Source organism: Hipposideros armiger, unplaced genomic scaffold (assembly GCF_001890085.2).
Source record: "Hipposideros armiger isolate ML-2016 unplaced genomic scaffold, ASM189008v1 scaffold_862, whole genome shotgun sequence".
Classification (NCBI taxonomy): Eukaryota; Metazoa; Chordata; class Mammalia; order Chiroptera; family Hipposideridae; genus Hipposideros; species Hipposideros armiger.
Genome location: NW_017732212.1, coordinates 614,655 through 630,158, shown reverse-complemented (window position 1 = coordinate 630,158; position 15,504 = coordinate 614,655). Strand labels below are relative to the sequence as shown.

The following is a 15,504-nucleotide window of genomic DNA, read 5'->3' as shown; positions in this document are numbered from 1 at the left end:
TGAAATGTAAGTAAGCCCCATGAAGACAGCATTTTTGGTCACTACCATATTCCCAGCATCCATAACAGTGCTTGGCACAGAGCAAGCATTCAATAAATATTTTGCTAAGTTAACAAATGACATTTCAATAAGCCCAGGTGAATAACTGCACTCTACACCATCAGGTTCTGATTTAGGGGACCTTCTTCCAACCAAGGGTGGACCTAGAACAAGTCAGCCCCCACCACCCAGCCTCCTATTGGGCTGTCCATCCAAAGGCTGCCAGGGCCCACTTACCTGAAGTGTCATCTGTGGCCATGGACGGAGAGGGGTGGGGGCCACCAAGGGACCAACTGACTCCTGGATATCAGGGCGTTCTGCTGGAGAGAAGAGAAGAGCAGTGCTGGGGCGAGGCAGGTGGAGAAGCAGGCCCAGTTTGGTTAAGAAAATCTGTTCTAGCCAATTGGCAGTTATGCTTCTGAAGCTTTCATTGACAGTCTAAGGCAGAGGATGCCTCTTAATTTGTATAGAAAGAAAAAGGGGAGGAATAAATAAATGGTAAATATAGCTAAAACTCCCACCGCCTGCCAATTGCTTACCCACAGCAGGGGTATTATCATCCGTGCTCTTCATCCTCAGCTCTTCCTCGTTAGGCCTGTGGAGCAGAGGAGAGAATGCATGGAGCTAACACCCTGAGAGGCCAGTTCTGTCATCCACCAGCAACTTCTGAGCCTCTGTGGTGGCTCAGCCTCACCTGACAGCTGTTCTCTCTTCTGCTGCCTCCTTCTATCCCCCAATTATAAAAGTCCTACACACTAATTATAGAAAGTTTACAAAATACAGGAAAGCATAAAACAGTAAAAAAGTCACACATCAGCCAGATGCAACCACTGTTACCATTTTGGAAAATTTCATTCCAGACATTCTATGAAATCATTTAGATGCTGCAGATATAATTTCACACTGGCTTTGTCCATTTAACCATTAAGAAGCATCATTATATACTTCTGTAAACATTTGAAATGGCTGCTTACTATACATATCATATGGGCTCACCATAAGTTATGTAGCCATTCCCTTCCTACTGAGCAGCTAGGTTGTTTCCTCCATTTTACTCTCACAGAGCAGGCTTCAGCAGACACCATTGGGTACAGCTTTATGAACAATTTGGATCATTTCTTTAGGGTATCTTCCTGGCTGTGGAGGAACCCATCTTTTCCCAAAAAAGGGCAGGTGAGGACTACGGGGGACAAGAAGCAGCAAAGGGAGGAAGTGACTGGAGAATGGGAAGGAGGTCAGCAGAAAAGGAAGTAACCCGGGATCATAGAGGCCTGGGTCCCTCTGCCAACCCTCCACCCATCGCCATATCAGCCTGGCAGGGCACATAACCTCCCTGAGCCTTACCCTCCTCACCTTAAAACGGAGCACAGGGGATCCAGGATGTGTACACCAAGCACAGGGCAGTCAAGAGAAATGACATCAATCCAAACACCAGGGCCTGGCCCAGAGCAGGGGCTGAATCAACCGTAGATATTCGTTGGTCTTGGTCCTCCTTCACCAGGCAAGTCGGACCCCAAGGTCTAAGTGGCATAAGCCAAGTGTATTTAAGCCAGTCCCTGCCATGGGTGGGGTCATGGGGATCATTGGGAAATCACTGTTCTCATTCTCACAAATGAGTATCAAATGTTTACAGATTAAGGCAATGAGGGGAGCATTAACTAAAACATGTTCAAAGACCTCACAGGAGCTGAGGCTCAGACCGTTTTCTTCCTAGAGGTAACTTGATGATGTTGACATTTCTGAAAATGGTTGCAATATTTTGAAAACATGTAATCAATTACCTTCACTGAAACAGAATATCACTAGCTGACCCAAATAGTTATTATGGTATTAGGCACTGTTCTAAGTGCTCCACATATACTATTAATTAAATCCTCACAGCAACCCTGAGATAGGTACTTTTAATCATCTCAAGTAATCAGTATTATTATCCTCATCTTACAGATGATGAAATTGAAGCTGAGTAAAAGGCTCAAGGTCATACAGCAAAGGTCAAAACCTAGGCCTTCCAGCTCCTAAGTCTGTTCTCAAACAACAAACTGCTGCTTCTTGGATGAGGGAGACTGGGGTCTTACCTTAACCCCATCTCCAATCCTTTCCAGGAAATTGAGGTAGGCAGCAATAATAGACAAGATCTCTCCCTCCGCCTTCATTCAGGCTTTTCTTTGGACCTGCCTTTTTGCCCACATGACTCATGCCCAGTTTCCCTGCCTTCATGGGACATGTGGCTAGGAAACCACCAGACACAGAAGTGGCTGCAAGAACTGCTTTTTATTAGCACCCTTGGGGAGGAAACATGAACCATGTACATGGATCTAGAGTCTGAAGGCTCCAGAAGGAGCCATCCATCTTTCTCCATGGACCAGGGCTCACACATCACACCAGAGGTCTTTGAATGAGAATACCACAGGGCCTGGAATGGGTGACTCCAGAAGCCCAGCCATCAACAACTGTACCTCACAGGTAAGAAAGGGGGATTCGGAGTAAACCAACTTGGTCCTGCACCAGTCCCCTCAGTGGCTCTAAAATCCAGGGGGTTTTTATTTATGGCCTGACATAAATATCCATTCTTTTGCTGATATATTCCTTCTTTAAAGAAAATGTCACCTTTCTGGGATCTTCTAAAGCAAGACTCTTCAAAAAGACCCACAAACAGACAGAAAGGCAGCCTTCTCTCCCAGAGGCAGGACTAGGCAAGTTGTCCCCTGCCATCTGGCCCACAGCTGACAAGCACAACAACCAGGCTTCTATAAAGCCACTCCAGAGTCCTAGGTGTATGTAAGAGAGAAGCGGGGGGGGGAATCTCAGGATGCAGTCAACCAGCAGGAAAAGAACTCCACAGTTCAGTTGAAGAAAGAAAAATAAAAAACAAATTCATCAGCCCCCAGAGCATCTCTTCTGCAGCCGAAGAGGATGAGAAGAGGGACAACATCCAAAAATCAGGTCAAGCAATTTAGCCAATCCAAAGATCCACTATGTGAGCAGAAGTACACAGGTAACTCCCTACCTCCAAAGTCAGCAATGAAAGCAGGAGGCACCAGCATCTATTTTCCGTACCTCCACCATGGGCCCTTTTCACTGATACACCAAGTCATTTGAAAAAACCTTCACATCTGTCCTTCAAAGCAACATCCTTCCCTTTTTACAAATGTGGAAACTGAGACTCAAGGAACCATGTCTCTACACCCATTAACTACATGCCACCCAGATAACACACAGAGGGCTCCATTTTGAAGACAGTGTTTGAAACTGTGGGCTTAAAAACAAAGGAAAACTTTAATATTCTTGAACTGCCTTTCACAGTAAACATTCAAGGGCAGCTATGACTTTAATCAAAAGGATAGTGAGAGAAATGGATTACCAATGTATACTGACTCACTGATCAGTAACAGAGAAGAGGGGTTCTTAGAAAAATGGGGAGGGAGATTAAGAACAAAACTGTACCTCCAGTGTGCTTGCTAATTTTTGAGAAGGAAACCTGCTTTTGGCACCAGCCCCACAAATGCCATGTGGTATCTCCTGGCAATGGGCAGTAGTGGGCTGGAGCACACAGGCCTAGGGATATCTTAGGCACACCTCCTTTGGTTGCTTGTGAGAACTAGTCAAAATGGTGTAGCCTAGAAGGAGCCTGTACGCCAGCCTCCCGGGTGTGAAAATTCTTCCAGCCATCAGGAAACTCAATGGCCACTGACTTCAGATGGCACCCACTGACCAGGGGGTGAGATTTCAGAAAGAGGTGCCACTGGCCCCAGCCTAGGTCAGCCAAGACAGAGTAAAATAGTGGATCTCCAATGTCAGAGCGAGCAAGCAAACGAGGCCTGACAACCCCCATGGGAAAGAGCAAAGCAGACTTTCAGAGCAGTCGCATCACTGCCAACACCACCACCCAAGTCCTCCGTGAGCACCCCCCAACGCTCATGTTTTTAAAGAACTTGGCCAGCCCAAAGTGGGTCACACACTGAAACCCAGAGGGAAACTCAGCAGCCCCCAGCAATGTGCAGTCAACCTGAAGATAAGGCTGACTCTGGGGGGTGGGGGTGGGGAGGGGCAGGTGGCTTCAGAAACCTGCCCTGTGATACTTGGAATCCTGGTTACCCTGAGCTACCTGCTTTCTGAAGAGAACAGGGTTTGAAGGCAGCTATGAAAGCCACCAAGTAATGTGGAGCATTGCTCTGTCTTCTCCAGCTATAGTCTGTCAGTGTCAACTCTGGGACTTATGGATAATCCAGGAGGGTGAAAGGAGAGTTTATTGTGCTAGGGGCTTATTGTACAGCAGTGACTTCATTTGGCCATGACCCAAACAGTAAGAAACACATTGTACATAACCCAGCACATCTCATACATGTGTAAATATATATATATATATATATATATATATATATATGAATGAAATGGCTGTTCTTTGCATGAAACAACACTTACCTTTACTACATGTTGTGATGCACTGATTATTTCCAATGCTGTTTCTTTGTTTTAATGTTTGTTGGAATCCAGTAAATTGATTTCACATCTCAATAAAGGGTCATGACATGTATTTGAATAAACCCAACTCTGCCACCTACCAGCTATGTGACCTGGAGCAAGTTACTGAACCTCTCTATGCCTCAGTTTTCTCATCTGTGAGGAGGGAATAGTAATACCTACCTCAAAGAGCTGTTGGGTGGATTGAGGAAATAGGGGGAAATTACCTATAAAGTGCTTAACAACCAGTAATCCCTTCCACATTCCCACTGAGGGAAACTTAAGCTCTGAAAAAGCAACTTGCCTAGCATTGCCCAGCAGGTAAGATGTGTCACCCAACCTGGTACAGCAGTTAAGAACTGGGCCACTAGAGCAGGACCCCAGCTCTGCCACTTTCATAGTACGTGGCCTCAGGCCCATGTCCTTAACTATGATGCTCTACCAGTTTTCTGTAGAATAAGAGTATCACTCACACTAAGTCCTCACTCTCCAGACAACTAAGATGACTCCTGGTCCATCCTATTTCGACTTTGATTGTTCTGGTTTCCCCTGAGGCTGCCAACTCAGAAAGCCAGTTGGGTTCCCACCCGATCAGCCACAGGTGCACCTAAAACTCAAGGCCTTACTGTGCATCAGCCCATGGCAGGCCGTGGAGACACAATGGTGAGCAAACCCAACTAGGAAGCTTACAATTTAGTGTGAAGGAAGACATTAAAAAAATACTCACACTCGATCTTTCAACAAACATTTATTGAGCACCTGTTAAGTGCCAGGCACCGAGGCAGGCCCTGCAGGAATACAGAGATGAACAAAAGCGGACCGTGTCCCTACCCCTCACGGAGCTTACAGTCTAGCAGGGCAGACAATCATCCAATAATCCTTTAATGAAGGTCTAACTACAAACTGAGGTCAGTGCCTTCAGAAAAGGAAAGACTGTCCTAGAACAAGGGGCCCTGGCCCAGACTACAGGTCAGGGAGAGTTCAGGATGCTTAGAAGGAAAATGGACAAGGTAGGGGTAGGGGAGTGAGAGGCTGCTCAGAACACTGTGTGGGAGGTGATGGATTCAATCTTGAACAAGGGGAGTCTGAGGCATCTCTGGGACTTCAGCTAGGTGGAGACAAAGTTTGGATACATGAGGCTGAAAGGAAGGGCGGGAGGAAGAGAAGGGTCAGGGAGTTAACAGGGAAAGCAGCAGAGTGTGGTCCCAAGGTAAAGGAAGAAAGTATTTTAAGTAGGAGTGCTCAACCACTTCAAGAAGAAAACCAAAATCCCACCTACGGAATCTGATAAAAGCAGGGGGCCAAAGCCAGTGTAGAAACAAGTGTAGGCAACTCTTTAGTAGGGATTCAACAACGAAGGGGAGGAGAGTAATTAGGTGCTGGCCAGAAGCAGTAGGGACAGAGGTGGGGTCAAAGGACAGATTTTTAAGGCAGTAGAAATGCTTGCATGTATGAAGGTCGATAGAGGATCAGGAGAGGAGGGCAGTGAAAAGCTGCCAGGAGAGAAAGGGAAACTGATTATGTCAGGTTCTGCAGCAAGTGGCAGAAAATGGAACCCAGAGCACGAGTGGGGTACCTGGCCTGAGGGAAGTAAAGGGCCTCCTCCTCCCCTGTAACAAAAGGGAGGGAAATCAGTTTGCAAGCTTGGGAGCTGCAAGTTGTGGGGAGTTCCATTCTTATTGCTTCTATTTGGTTTTTTGAAGCAGGAAGTAAAGTCTGAAAGTAAAGAACATTTAAAAGAGTTACATCAGGGAGGAGACAAGAGTGGATCAGACTGCCAGGCAGGGTGGAAAATGATCCTGAATTTATGGCAATGCTCATCTGTTCTACTACACAACATTCTCTAACAGGGCTTGCCTGCTTGCCTGATTGGCTCTTTGAAAAAACTGGGACCTGAGGAAGTTGGGATGGACAGGCTTCCTGGAGGAAGTACACTTAGAACCGAAGGATCAAAATGAGGAGACTGCAAGGGGTACAGGACCAACATTCCTGGTCACAGAAACAGCATGGGCAAAGGCCCGCAAGCTGGAAGGGGCAAGGCACCTTGGAAAGACCATGGTGATAGGAGCTCAGAAGGCAGAGGACGACAGGAGGTATGGAAGCCAGATTAGGGGAAAAGGCAGGGAATGCCTAAAGGCCATGCTGAGGCTTTCCTGGTCTCATGTTTGGTCATGTTTTTAAGAGGAATAAGACACCTCCCTAAGGGTGTTAAGTCAAGGCAGACCAGGAGGAATCCTCCCCACATCAGCCCTGGGACTTTGGACTCTGGGAGCCTCCAATTGCTCATCCAGGAAAGAGGGATAAAACAGTCTATCTCACCAGGAATGCTGAAAGGATCAGATGACACTTTGCATGCAAATACTCAGCCAAGTGCCTAGCAAAGAGCAGGGTCTCTGCCAGGTCTCACACAAGCCCTCTGTACCTGCCCCTTTCCACCCAGTTGCACCACAAGCCCTCTGACATCTCAGCACCAGTCTGTATCTTTTTCCCTGTTTGAACCTAGCACTGTGCCCAGCACATAGTAGGCCCTCAATAAATGCTTGCTTATGGATCATCTCTAAGCTTAAGGGTTATCAAAAGACTGGTCCAGCAACCCAGGGAATGCAGCCATTTCGGTTTCTGAGCTGTATCCCAATGGCTACCACTGGACTTCTCCCATGCCCTGACCTGATGTGGCTCTGTCGGGTGCATAGTGGGCCTGCAGCCAACACTTCCTGAACAGGAAGCCCTCCTCAACAGGGCTGCTGCAGATTAAGGCTATCTCCTGAGATCCTCCACCATTTGCCAAGAGGGCTGGGTCACAGGGGGCGGCTGTTCTTCAACAGCGCTCCAAGTCACCAGCAGCACAAAGGTTTTAAAACAATAATAAGTTGAAATGTACTCGCCAAGAAAGCCACCAACCTACAAAGAAAATCTTATCGCTGATCTTGCAATGAGCACCAACCTCCCCTTGCAAGAGCTGAGATCAAAAGATAAAGAAGCTATCAAAAAGCCATCTGCCCACTTAAAATAATATCACAAGTCATGTTAGGAACCACAGACCGGCGGCCAAATACCAAAACAATTGTCTGAACGGGCTGCTTCAATTTCTCCTTAAAACCACCCATGTATTTTAAAAGAAAAACACCCTCTCCACCCACCTCGGCCCTGCAAGCTTTTGATTTCTCTGTTCCCTTCCTTTCACACTCTAAAGTGACCAAACTCCATTACCCAAACTGTCGCATCTTACAGACAGGGCTCCCACGACACTCGGCTGGGATGACGACTTGGGAAAAGTGACAGAAACAAAAGCGATTCTGGGGCACTGGAACAGCTGAATATGTTGATCTGGGTAATGGTTACACAAGGGCATAGATATGTAAAAATCCACTGAGCCCTACACTTAAGCTCAGTACACTTTATGTAGCTACACCTCTCAGTAAAGCAAAAAAAGAGAAAGAGAAAAAGAAAAAAAATAAGAAAAGGTTAACAAGCTGGGAACACCAGAAGCGAAATGCAGAATTTGCTGTGAATCCTATCAGGCCTTCAAGAGGAACACTTTTTAAAAAAAATTTATCCTAGCGTCTCCTCCCTGGTCCTGTCACTCACTAGCTGAGTGAACTTAAACGGGGTTGGGTTACCTCTCTGAGCTACCTGTTTCCCCCTCTATTAAATGGGCATAATCATAGCACCTAGAGCACACAGCATGCACAGCAGGACTCAGAATGGACTCAAAGCTTTTAGCACAGATATCAGTAAGTACAAGCCCACCACTATTATCTTTCGCAGCTACCACCACACTTTAGTTAACTTGCCCATGTTTGCTACGTCCAAGCCAACCACAGAAAATGACTGTCATTCCCCTTTAGCAGATGATAAAACTGAAGCAAAGCCATACAGCTAGTGGCAGGCAGAGCGGCGTTTGGGACGGGAATCCAAGGAACTGTATGTGTGATTTCCTAAGTGCGAATACTAGCCAACACCTATATGGCACTACTATGAGCTAGGCTCAGTTCTGAGTGCTCTTACTTGTCTTTTGTGAAGTAGGTGCTATTGGGTTGTCGGAAAAGTCATGACACCTTTTTGCAACGAAAAACATAGAAAAAATATGTCATGACTTTTCCGACAACTCAATATAATTATGTTTTACAAATGAGGGTACTAAGACACGGTGCAGTTAAATGAGTTGGCCAAGGCTACAAGGCCAATAGATGGCAGATCTGGGGGAGAAGGCAGGGAATGCCTGAAGGCCATGCTGAGGCTTACTTGGTCTCATGTTTGGTCATGTTTTTAAGAGGAATAAGACACCTTCTAAGGATGTTAAGCCAAGGCGGACCATGAGGACTCCTCCCCACATCAGCCCCCAGGACTGTGGGCTCTGGGAGCCTCCAATTGCTCATCTAGGAAGGAGGGATAAACAGTCTGTTTCACCAGGAATGCTGAAAGGATTAGATGACACTTTGCATGCAAATACTCAGCCAAGTGCCTAGCAAAGAGCAGGATCTCTGCCAGGTCTCACACAACAAATCCCAGGGAACCCAGGCACTCTGATGCCAGAATCCACACTCTTAACACTGTAAGGAAAAAGCCATGCTGCCTCTCCCTCTTAGACTAAGTCTCAGGTTACTATGGGGCTCACAGATCAGAAAGTGGATGCTCGCCTGCTTGCTCAAGTACCCAGGCATATCTGCCCCCCAGCTGAGCTAAACCATTCTGAACCACCGACAGCCTAAGGCCTTGTCAGGAGCACAAACATCATGCTGCAACCAGAGGCTTCTGATCCAGCATGTACAAGGTCCAAAAAAGCACTTCCCCATTCCCATTTCCAGTCCTCTTAGAATCAGGGAAATGTATGCATTTCCCACGAGTGCAAGGAGAATCTACATATCCCAGACTAGACTTAGGTGACCCCCCCAAATAAATCAGACCTAGCTGCTATCCTTGAAGAACTTATAGCTTGATAGAGAAAACCTAGGATAATCTTGTCTCAGGGCCTCTTGGGTTAACTGGTTCTCCTAGGCCCTGAACAGTCACAGGTGGTATGGCAAAAGCAAAGGAAATGAGCTTCAAGTCCAGGCCCATCTGGTTCTGCCTCTGCCAGAGCCAATGCTTCCCTGTGAGAGCATGGGCTCAGCTCCTCACCACCACAAGCCTCAGACTAGATTAGAGCATAACAGTCAAGAGAGTGCACAGGTTTCAAGGTTAGACATGGCCGAAATGGAAAAGCCAGGTGCCATCACTTCCTTAACCAGTTTCTCCCTGGTTTCCTGCTGTCGAATGGGGATCAGATTCCCTGCCCCCCACTAGCAAGGTCCACGCTACCATGTCACTGCAGTTCTCTCTACTCCAGCACACAGCCCATTCACACCAAGCTCATTCCCATCTCAGGAACTTTGCACTTGCTCTTCTCTCTGCCTAGAACAGTCTTGCTCTCATGTGTACATAACTGTTCCTCTTTATCATGCAGGATTCAGATTTACATGGCACCTCCTCAGAAGTCCTCCCTGTTTCCTTTTCTACAGCCTTTTCCCCTCCATATCTGTGCATAACTCTTATCATCATCCAGGACTCACCTCCTCAAAAGCTCTCCCTGAACAACCTGTCTAAAACAGCTATTCCCTCCCAAACTCTCCCTTTATTTTACTTCCCTCTCAGCAGCTAACCTTATTCCTGTTTCTTATCTGCTTGCTTGTTATTTTTTCCAACTGTCTGCCATAGGAGCCTGTATGATCCTTGAGGGCAGGAAAGATGTCTGTCTTGTTCAGGGCTTTACAGTGGAATTCAATAAATGAATGAATGAAACCCCAGTAATTAAAACAGAGCCTAGCACATGGTTGGCCTCCATTACTCTTGACTAACTGACTGAATGTGCCCTCCTCCCGGTCCTGGAGAGCAGGCCTGAGGGGTTCCTGGGTCAGGATGCTTGTCCTCCATCCTAGACACAGCCCTGCCTTGGCGGAGGTGGCGCTGGCAGACATTACCTGCGCCTCACCGGCTTCATGCAGCTCTTCAGCTGCCTGGCCTCAGCCTCCACGGGACCCTGGCACTCGGGCTGTGGCTCCAGCTGCTGCTGCTGGAGCAGCCCTTCAGCATCAGTGGGTGTGGGAGCGGGTGCGATCCGGAGCAGGACTGTGTAGTTGCGGCCGTGGTTGTTGGCCCAGAAAGTGCCCTCGGGGGTCTCATAGCGCACCACGAAATCCAGGCGCGCCCCATCGCCCGCGCCCTCAGCAAAGGGCAGCTGGAAGGCAAAGCGGTCAGTGCGGCCGCCGTCGTCGGGCGAGGAGGCAGACACCTGGCCAGGGCCCAGGCCCAGGCCCAGATCCAGGATGGGATCTCCTGCTCCTGGTCCTCCCGCTCCTGCCCCCGGCGGGCTGCGCGGGACGTAGCGGGCTGGGTGGTCGCAGAAGGAAGCCCAGCCGTCGTGTGAGGCCCGCACGTGCACCGCCTTCTCGAAGGAGCGGTTCAGCACGCGCACCAACCCGCGCAGCACCGGCGGGTGTCCCCCAGGCACCCACACCCCGGCACCCCCGGGAACCGCTCCGGGAGGCGGCAGCAGTGCCTCCAGCTCCACCATGACGCGCCCCAAGCGCTCCAGACGACCCGGCGCGGGCGGCAGCGAAAATGTGGGCACCAAGTAAAACCCCCCGCCGGCAGGGACGGGGCACAGCGACGAGGGCTCAGGGCAAGCCTCCTCTTCCTCCTCCCCTTCATCCCCATCCTCGCCATCGTCGTCCTCATCAGCCCCGCCGCCTTCGCCATCTTGCCCGGCCGCCTCCGCCATCTTGCCCGCCCCAGGCCCGCCCCACGGCCGGTAGCAGCGCAGCTGCGCCAGAGGCAGCCCCAGGGCCTCGTCGGCGAAGAGCACCCTCCGCGGGGCCACCGCTGCCTCGACAGAGGTGCGGGGCTCGCCCGCGGCCGGCGAGGGGGGCGCGGGAGGCCTCAGCAGGGGTTCCACAGGGGCCGTGCGCGCCATATCGGCGGCGGCGGCGGCACCGACGGCACCGGCGGCGGGACCGGCGGGGGCAGGGCCTGAAGGGGCGGGCAGCCAATGGGAAGGTCCGCGCGGGGGGGTACGGCTCAAGGGGGGCATAGGCGGTAAGATGAAGACAGGTGTAGCAGGCAGCCAATGGGAAGCCGCACATGGGTGACGTAGCGGTGAATCGAGTGCCGTACAAGCACGCAGCCAATAGGAGTGCCTGAGAGTGGGCAGTGTAGGAGGCGGGATGATCGGTGAATCAATAGGGAGGCCTGAATGGGGGTGATGTGGATTTTGGGATGCAGAGAGCACCAGTAGGACAGCTAAGGGGAAGTGTGAGCAAGAATGGCATCTGGGCGGCGGGGAAAATGGAATGGCTACAGGCGATGTGGGCAGCACGCAGCGAACGGAGAGGCCCGTAAAGTAGGAAATCCCTGGGTTGCGTAAATAAGTAGTCGGATGGAAGCTAGAGACCCCGAACAGCCAATGGGGAGCCGCGCGCCGGTGGCGTAGAGGAGAGGTGACAATAATGGCTTCAGGGACCCAATGGGGAGTCTTGTGTGCATGCATGACACCTTCAAGGGGCTGTGCCAGGGCGGAACTAGCCAATACAGAGGCTAGAATGAGCCCAAGAGGCCGTTTGTGAGTCGGAGGCGGAATTGGAGCGGCAGAGCCAGTGGGCGTGGGCAGTGAAGGCGGGAGCAAGGAAGAGAAGTGGCGGATAGCCAATGGAGGAGCCAGAGTGAACTTGAGCCCCCAAAGGGCTGATCGGAGGGACATGAAGGCGGGACGTAAAAGAGCAGAGCCAACCGGAGCGTTATAGGTAGCGAAGGATGAAGAGCCAATAAGGAAGCCCTACGAGAAGACGGTGCGTAGGCAGTCTGGGTTGTAGCGCGTTCAAGCAGAACTATAGAATGCCTCTGGTGAATGGATTTACCTTGTCCCTAACCTTCCATGATTCCCCATTGTCCCCACCAGCTGTGAATCCCCAGAGCCCCTAAAAGAACTAGACTGCACCCAAGCATGAGATCAAAGAGAGCAAAACGGACTCTCCTTTCGCAGTTACTCGGTCTCTCTGCACACCTCCAAGCTTTTGCTTGAGTGGTGACACTAGCCGAGAATGCCCCTGATTGTCATCCTCAGCATTCTCCAGGACTTGGCACCATTGTTGAATGAATGGCCAAATGAGAAACTGAACTTTTTAGGAAGATTAGCTTTTTTTAACCAGCTCAGCAAAACACTGAGACTGACTATGCTGCCAAGAGTTGACTGACATAATCACAAATCCAAACCCTGCCTTTTCTTGCCCAACTCGGCCCTCCACACCCCACAGTGGCCTTACTTCCTTTCTGTCTGTCCCCATCTCTGCTCCTGTTCCCTCTCTCAAGAGCACTGCTCCTGCTTCCTCCATCTAGTCAACTTTCACTCTTCCTTTGAGGTCTCACCTCCTGTAGGAACTGAATTGTAGCTTTTGTCCACTGATCATGTCCCTTCATACATTTCCCCTCCATCCTGTATGCAGGGGACTCAGCATCCCTAGGAGGAAAGTGGTCCTCTCACCAGCTCCCCCTGTCTCATGTCTCAGTGTCCAGGAGTCATGGGTGAAGAAGGAATATGTTCCGCTGAAAGTAACAGAAAAATCATGAAATAATGGGAGTTTAAGCGTGATAGAACTTTTTTTTTACCACCTAAAAGTTCAAGCTGGTAAGTAGTACAGAGACTCCTTCCTGCCCACCCAGTTAGGGCATTGTCTGTGTCCTAGTCTGGCCCCAAGACTCATCTTTCAACAGATCCTGTCAGCTCTCCATTCAAAATGTTTCCCAAATCCATTCTCTCCTCACCCACTCCACTGCTAGCACTGTCATTAGTCATCTGGACTATTGCAGTTACCCTCCCTCTCACTGGTCCCCCTGCTTCTACCCTCACTTCTAGTCAGTTCTATACTCAGCAATCAGAGTGATCCTGTTAAATCCTAATACAGTTCACGTCTCTCCTCTGCTCACAATTGTCCTGTGGCCTCCTCCTCACTCACAGTAAAAGCCAAAGTCCTCACCATGGGCTACGAGGTCCTGCATCTTCTAAACCCCCTGGTGTCCTCTCTGACCTCACCTCCTACCCCTCTTTCTCTTGCTCACACCACTGTAACCACACCGACCTCCTTAGTCGATCTTGAGCAAATCAGGCACACTCCTACCTCAGGGCCTTTGCACTGGCTATTTCCTCTGGAATTACTCAGATAGCTACATAGCTCCCTCCCTTACTTCCTTCAAGTCTTTGTCAAAGGCCCCCTTTTCTGGGGAATTTCGCCCACTTCTCTGTTTAATCCTGCCCACTCTTGCCCAGAAGCTTTCCATGTGAGAGGATATAGTCCAGTACAGAGAGAAGGTTGTGACCTCTGCCCCTGTCTGCCTACCTGACCCCCAGTTTTCACTCTTCAAGGGTCCTGGCTGTCAGCAGCAGCAACAGCATCACCTCTACCACACTCCAGGCTCCGCTCAAGTAGCCTTCGGGGACTCTTTGGGCCACCATGCTCACTCAGTATTCCTCCCATTTTTATGGCCACTCCTCTCATGGAACAAATGACGATAAGGGAGAGATGGTCTAGAAGGGTGTAAGGGAGGGGTACAACCCACACCTCTAACCCTGAAAGAGAAAACCAGCCCCCTCTCTCAGGAGGGGCAGGTCATGGGGCAGGGAGCGAGACTTCAGCTTCTAGAACTGGCCTGGCTATTAGTTACACAGGAGGGGTAGAGAATGTTCAGGCCAAAGTCCACAGGGAGCAAGGGGTCATTAACCTTGAGGACATCCCAAAAATCCACTCCCAGGACTCCTTCTTGACAAGCACACGCCTCACCCCCTCTCTTTTCCCAACCAGGTGCCACATCTGTTAACCCCCTGCTGTACACAGTCCCTGCTGACCTCCACCTGAGGACCTCATCCCACCTTGGTGCATCCCCTGAATGCCTGCCACACAGGCCATCTTTGGGTCTCAGACATGTCCCACCAATTCAGAAGCCTCAACCAGTGAAAGTTTGTTTTGAACTAATGGTAGAGAGGGTTGGGTTTTTTTTTAATTGTTGTTGGCTGATTTTTTTTTAGGTCTTTTTTTTTTTCTATTCACCTTTATTTTTTTCCCTTATCTTCACAAAGCCAGGACATCAGGCCCCTCTGGGCTTTTCCAGAAAGGTGAGTCTGAGCTGAGGAAAGAGGCTCTTTTTTTTTTTTTGAGGGCTTGGGAGGTGGGGTAGGAAAAGAGGCAAAGGGGTGAAGGGGTGGGTCTTGGCCACTAGGTTTGTACCATGCGAATATAAAGCTGTTTCCAATTTCTCTTCTCCAGGCCTGAAGCTAGTCTTGCGGAGGGTTTGGAGTAGACGTTGGATGACAAAACCCCAGGCCATGTAAGGCACTGGGGAGCCGCAGACTGGGAGTCTCAGCCATGGACTGTCAGGAGAAGCCCCTGCGGGCTGATCTCCCCTGTAGAACATTGGTTCAAGGGGGTGCTTGCTGAGGTGAGGAAATGCAGCCACCAATTCTTGGACAACCTTAAAACCTCACAAGCTTCAAGCCTCCCCAGAAGAATCTCCAAATCTCAGAACCTCCCTGTCATTGCATCCTACAATTTAAAATCTGAGACCATTGGTCTCAAGGAAACCTGGGAGTTTCAAAGCCTGGCACCAAGGAAGGCAGAGCCACACTCACCAGCTCTGTGATCTGGGGCAAGTTGCTTGACTACTTCGCACCTCCGTGTTCCCCACCTGTATAACGGCCATGATGACAAGACGGACCTCAACGGGTTGTGGTGAGGATTGAATGTGACCATTTGTGATAAGTGTTCAGCATTGTGGCACATGGAGAATTTGAGAAAAGTGTCAGCTACGGGGATAATGGCAGATGTTTGAAATCCTAAAACCTTGGAATCTGCGATTTTTCCAAGTAGAAAATTGCAAAGGCCGAGGGCCTCAGAAGCATCAGGCCATGGTGTCCCTAACTACAAGAAGGTTGGAGACCCAAGGGTCTCTGGGCTTTTTGAGAATGGATGCATTAATACG

At 49.7% G+C, this 15,504-nt stretch overlaps 1 protein-coding gene across 3 annotated transcripts in view; it reads right to left on the bottom strand.

Moving 5' to 3' along the window:
• Positions 1-11,522, bottom strand: part of PPP1R3F (protein phosphatase 1 regulatory subunit 3F) — a 16,217-nt gene extending 4,695 nt beyond the window's left edge. Inside the window, exons 1-3 of one of the 3 annotated variants that reach the window (XM_019629648.1) lie at positions 10,461-11,522; positions 579-634; positions 277-359 (exon numbers count right to left, since the gene is read on the bottom strand). In XM_019629648.1, the coding sequence (XP_019485193.1) occupies positions 277-359; positions 579-634; positions 10,461-11,452 (1,131 nt within the window). In that variant the 5' untranslated portion in view covers positions 11,453-11,522. Of the gene's footprint in view, positions 1-276; positions 360-578; positions 635-1,392; positions 1,500-10,460 lie in introns of those variants that run through there. The other 2 variants (XM_019629649.1, XM_019629650.1) reach the window with 2 other exon arrangements.
• Between the last annotated feature and the right edge of the window lie 3,982 nt (positions 11,523-15,504).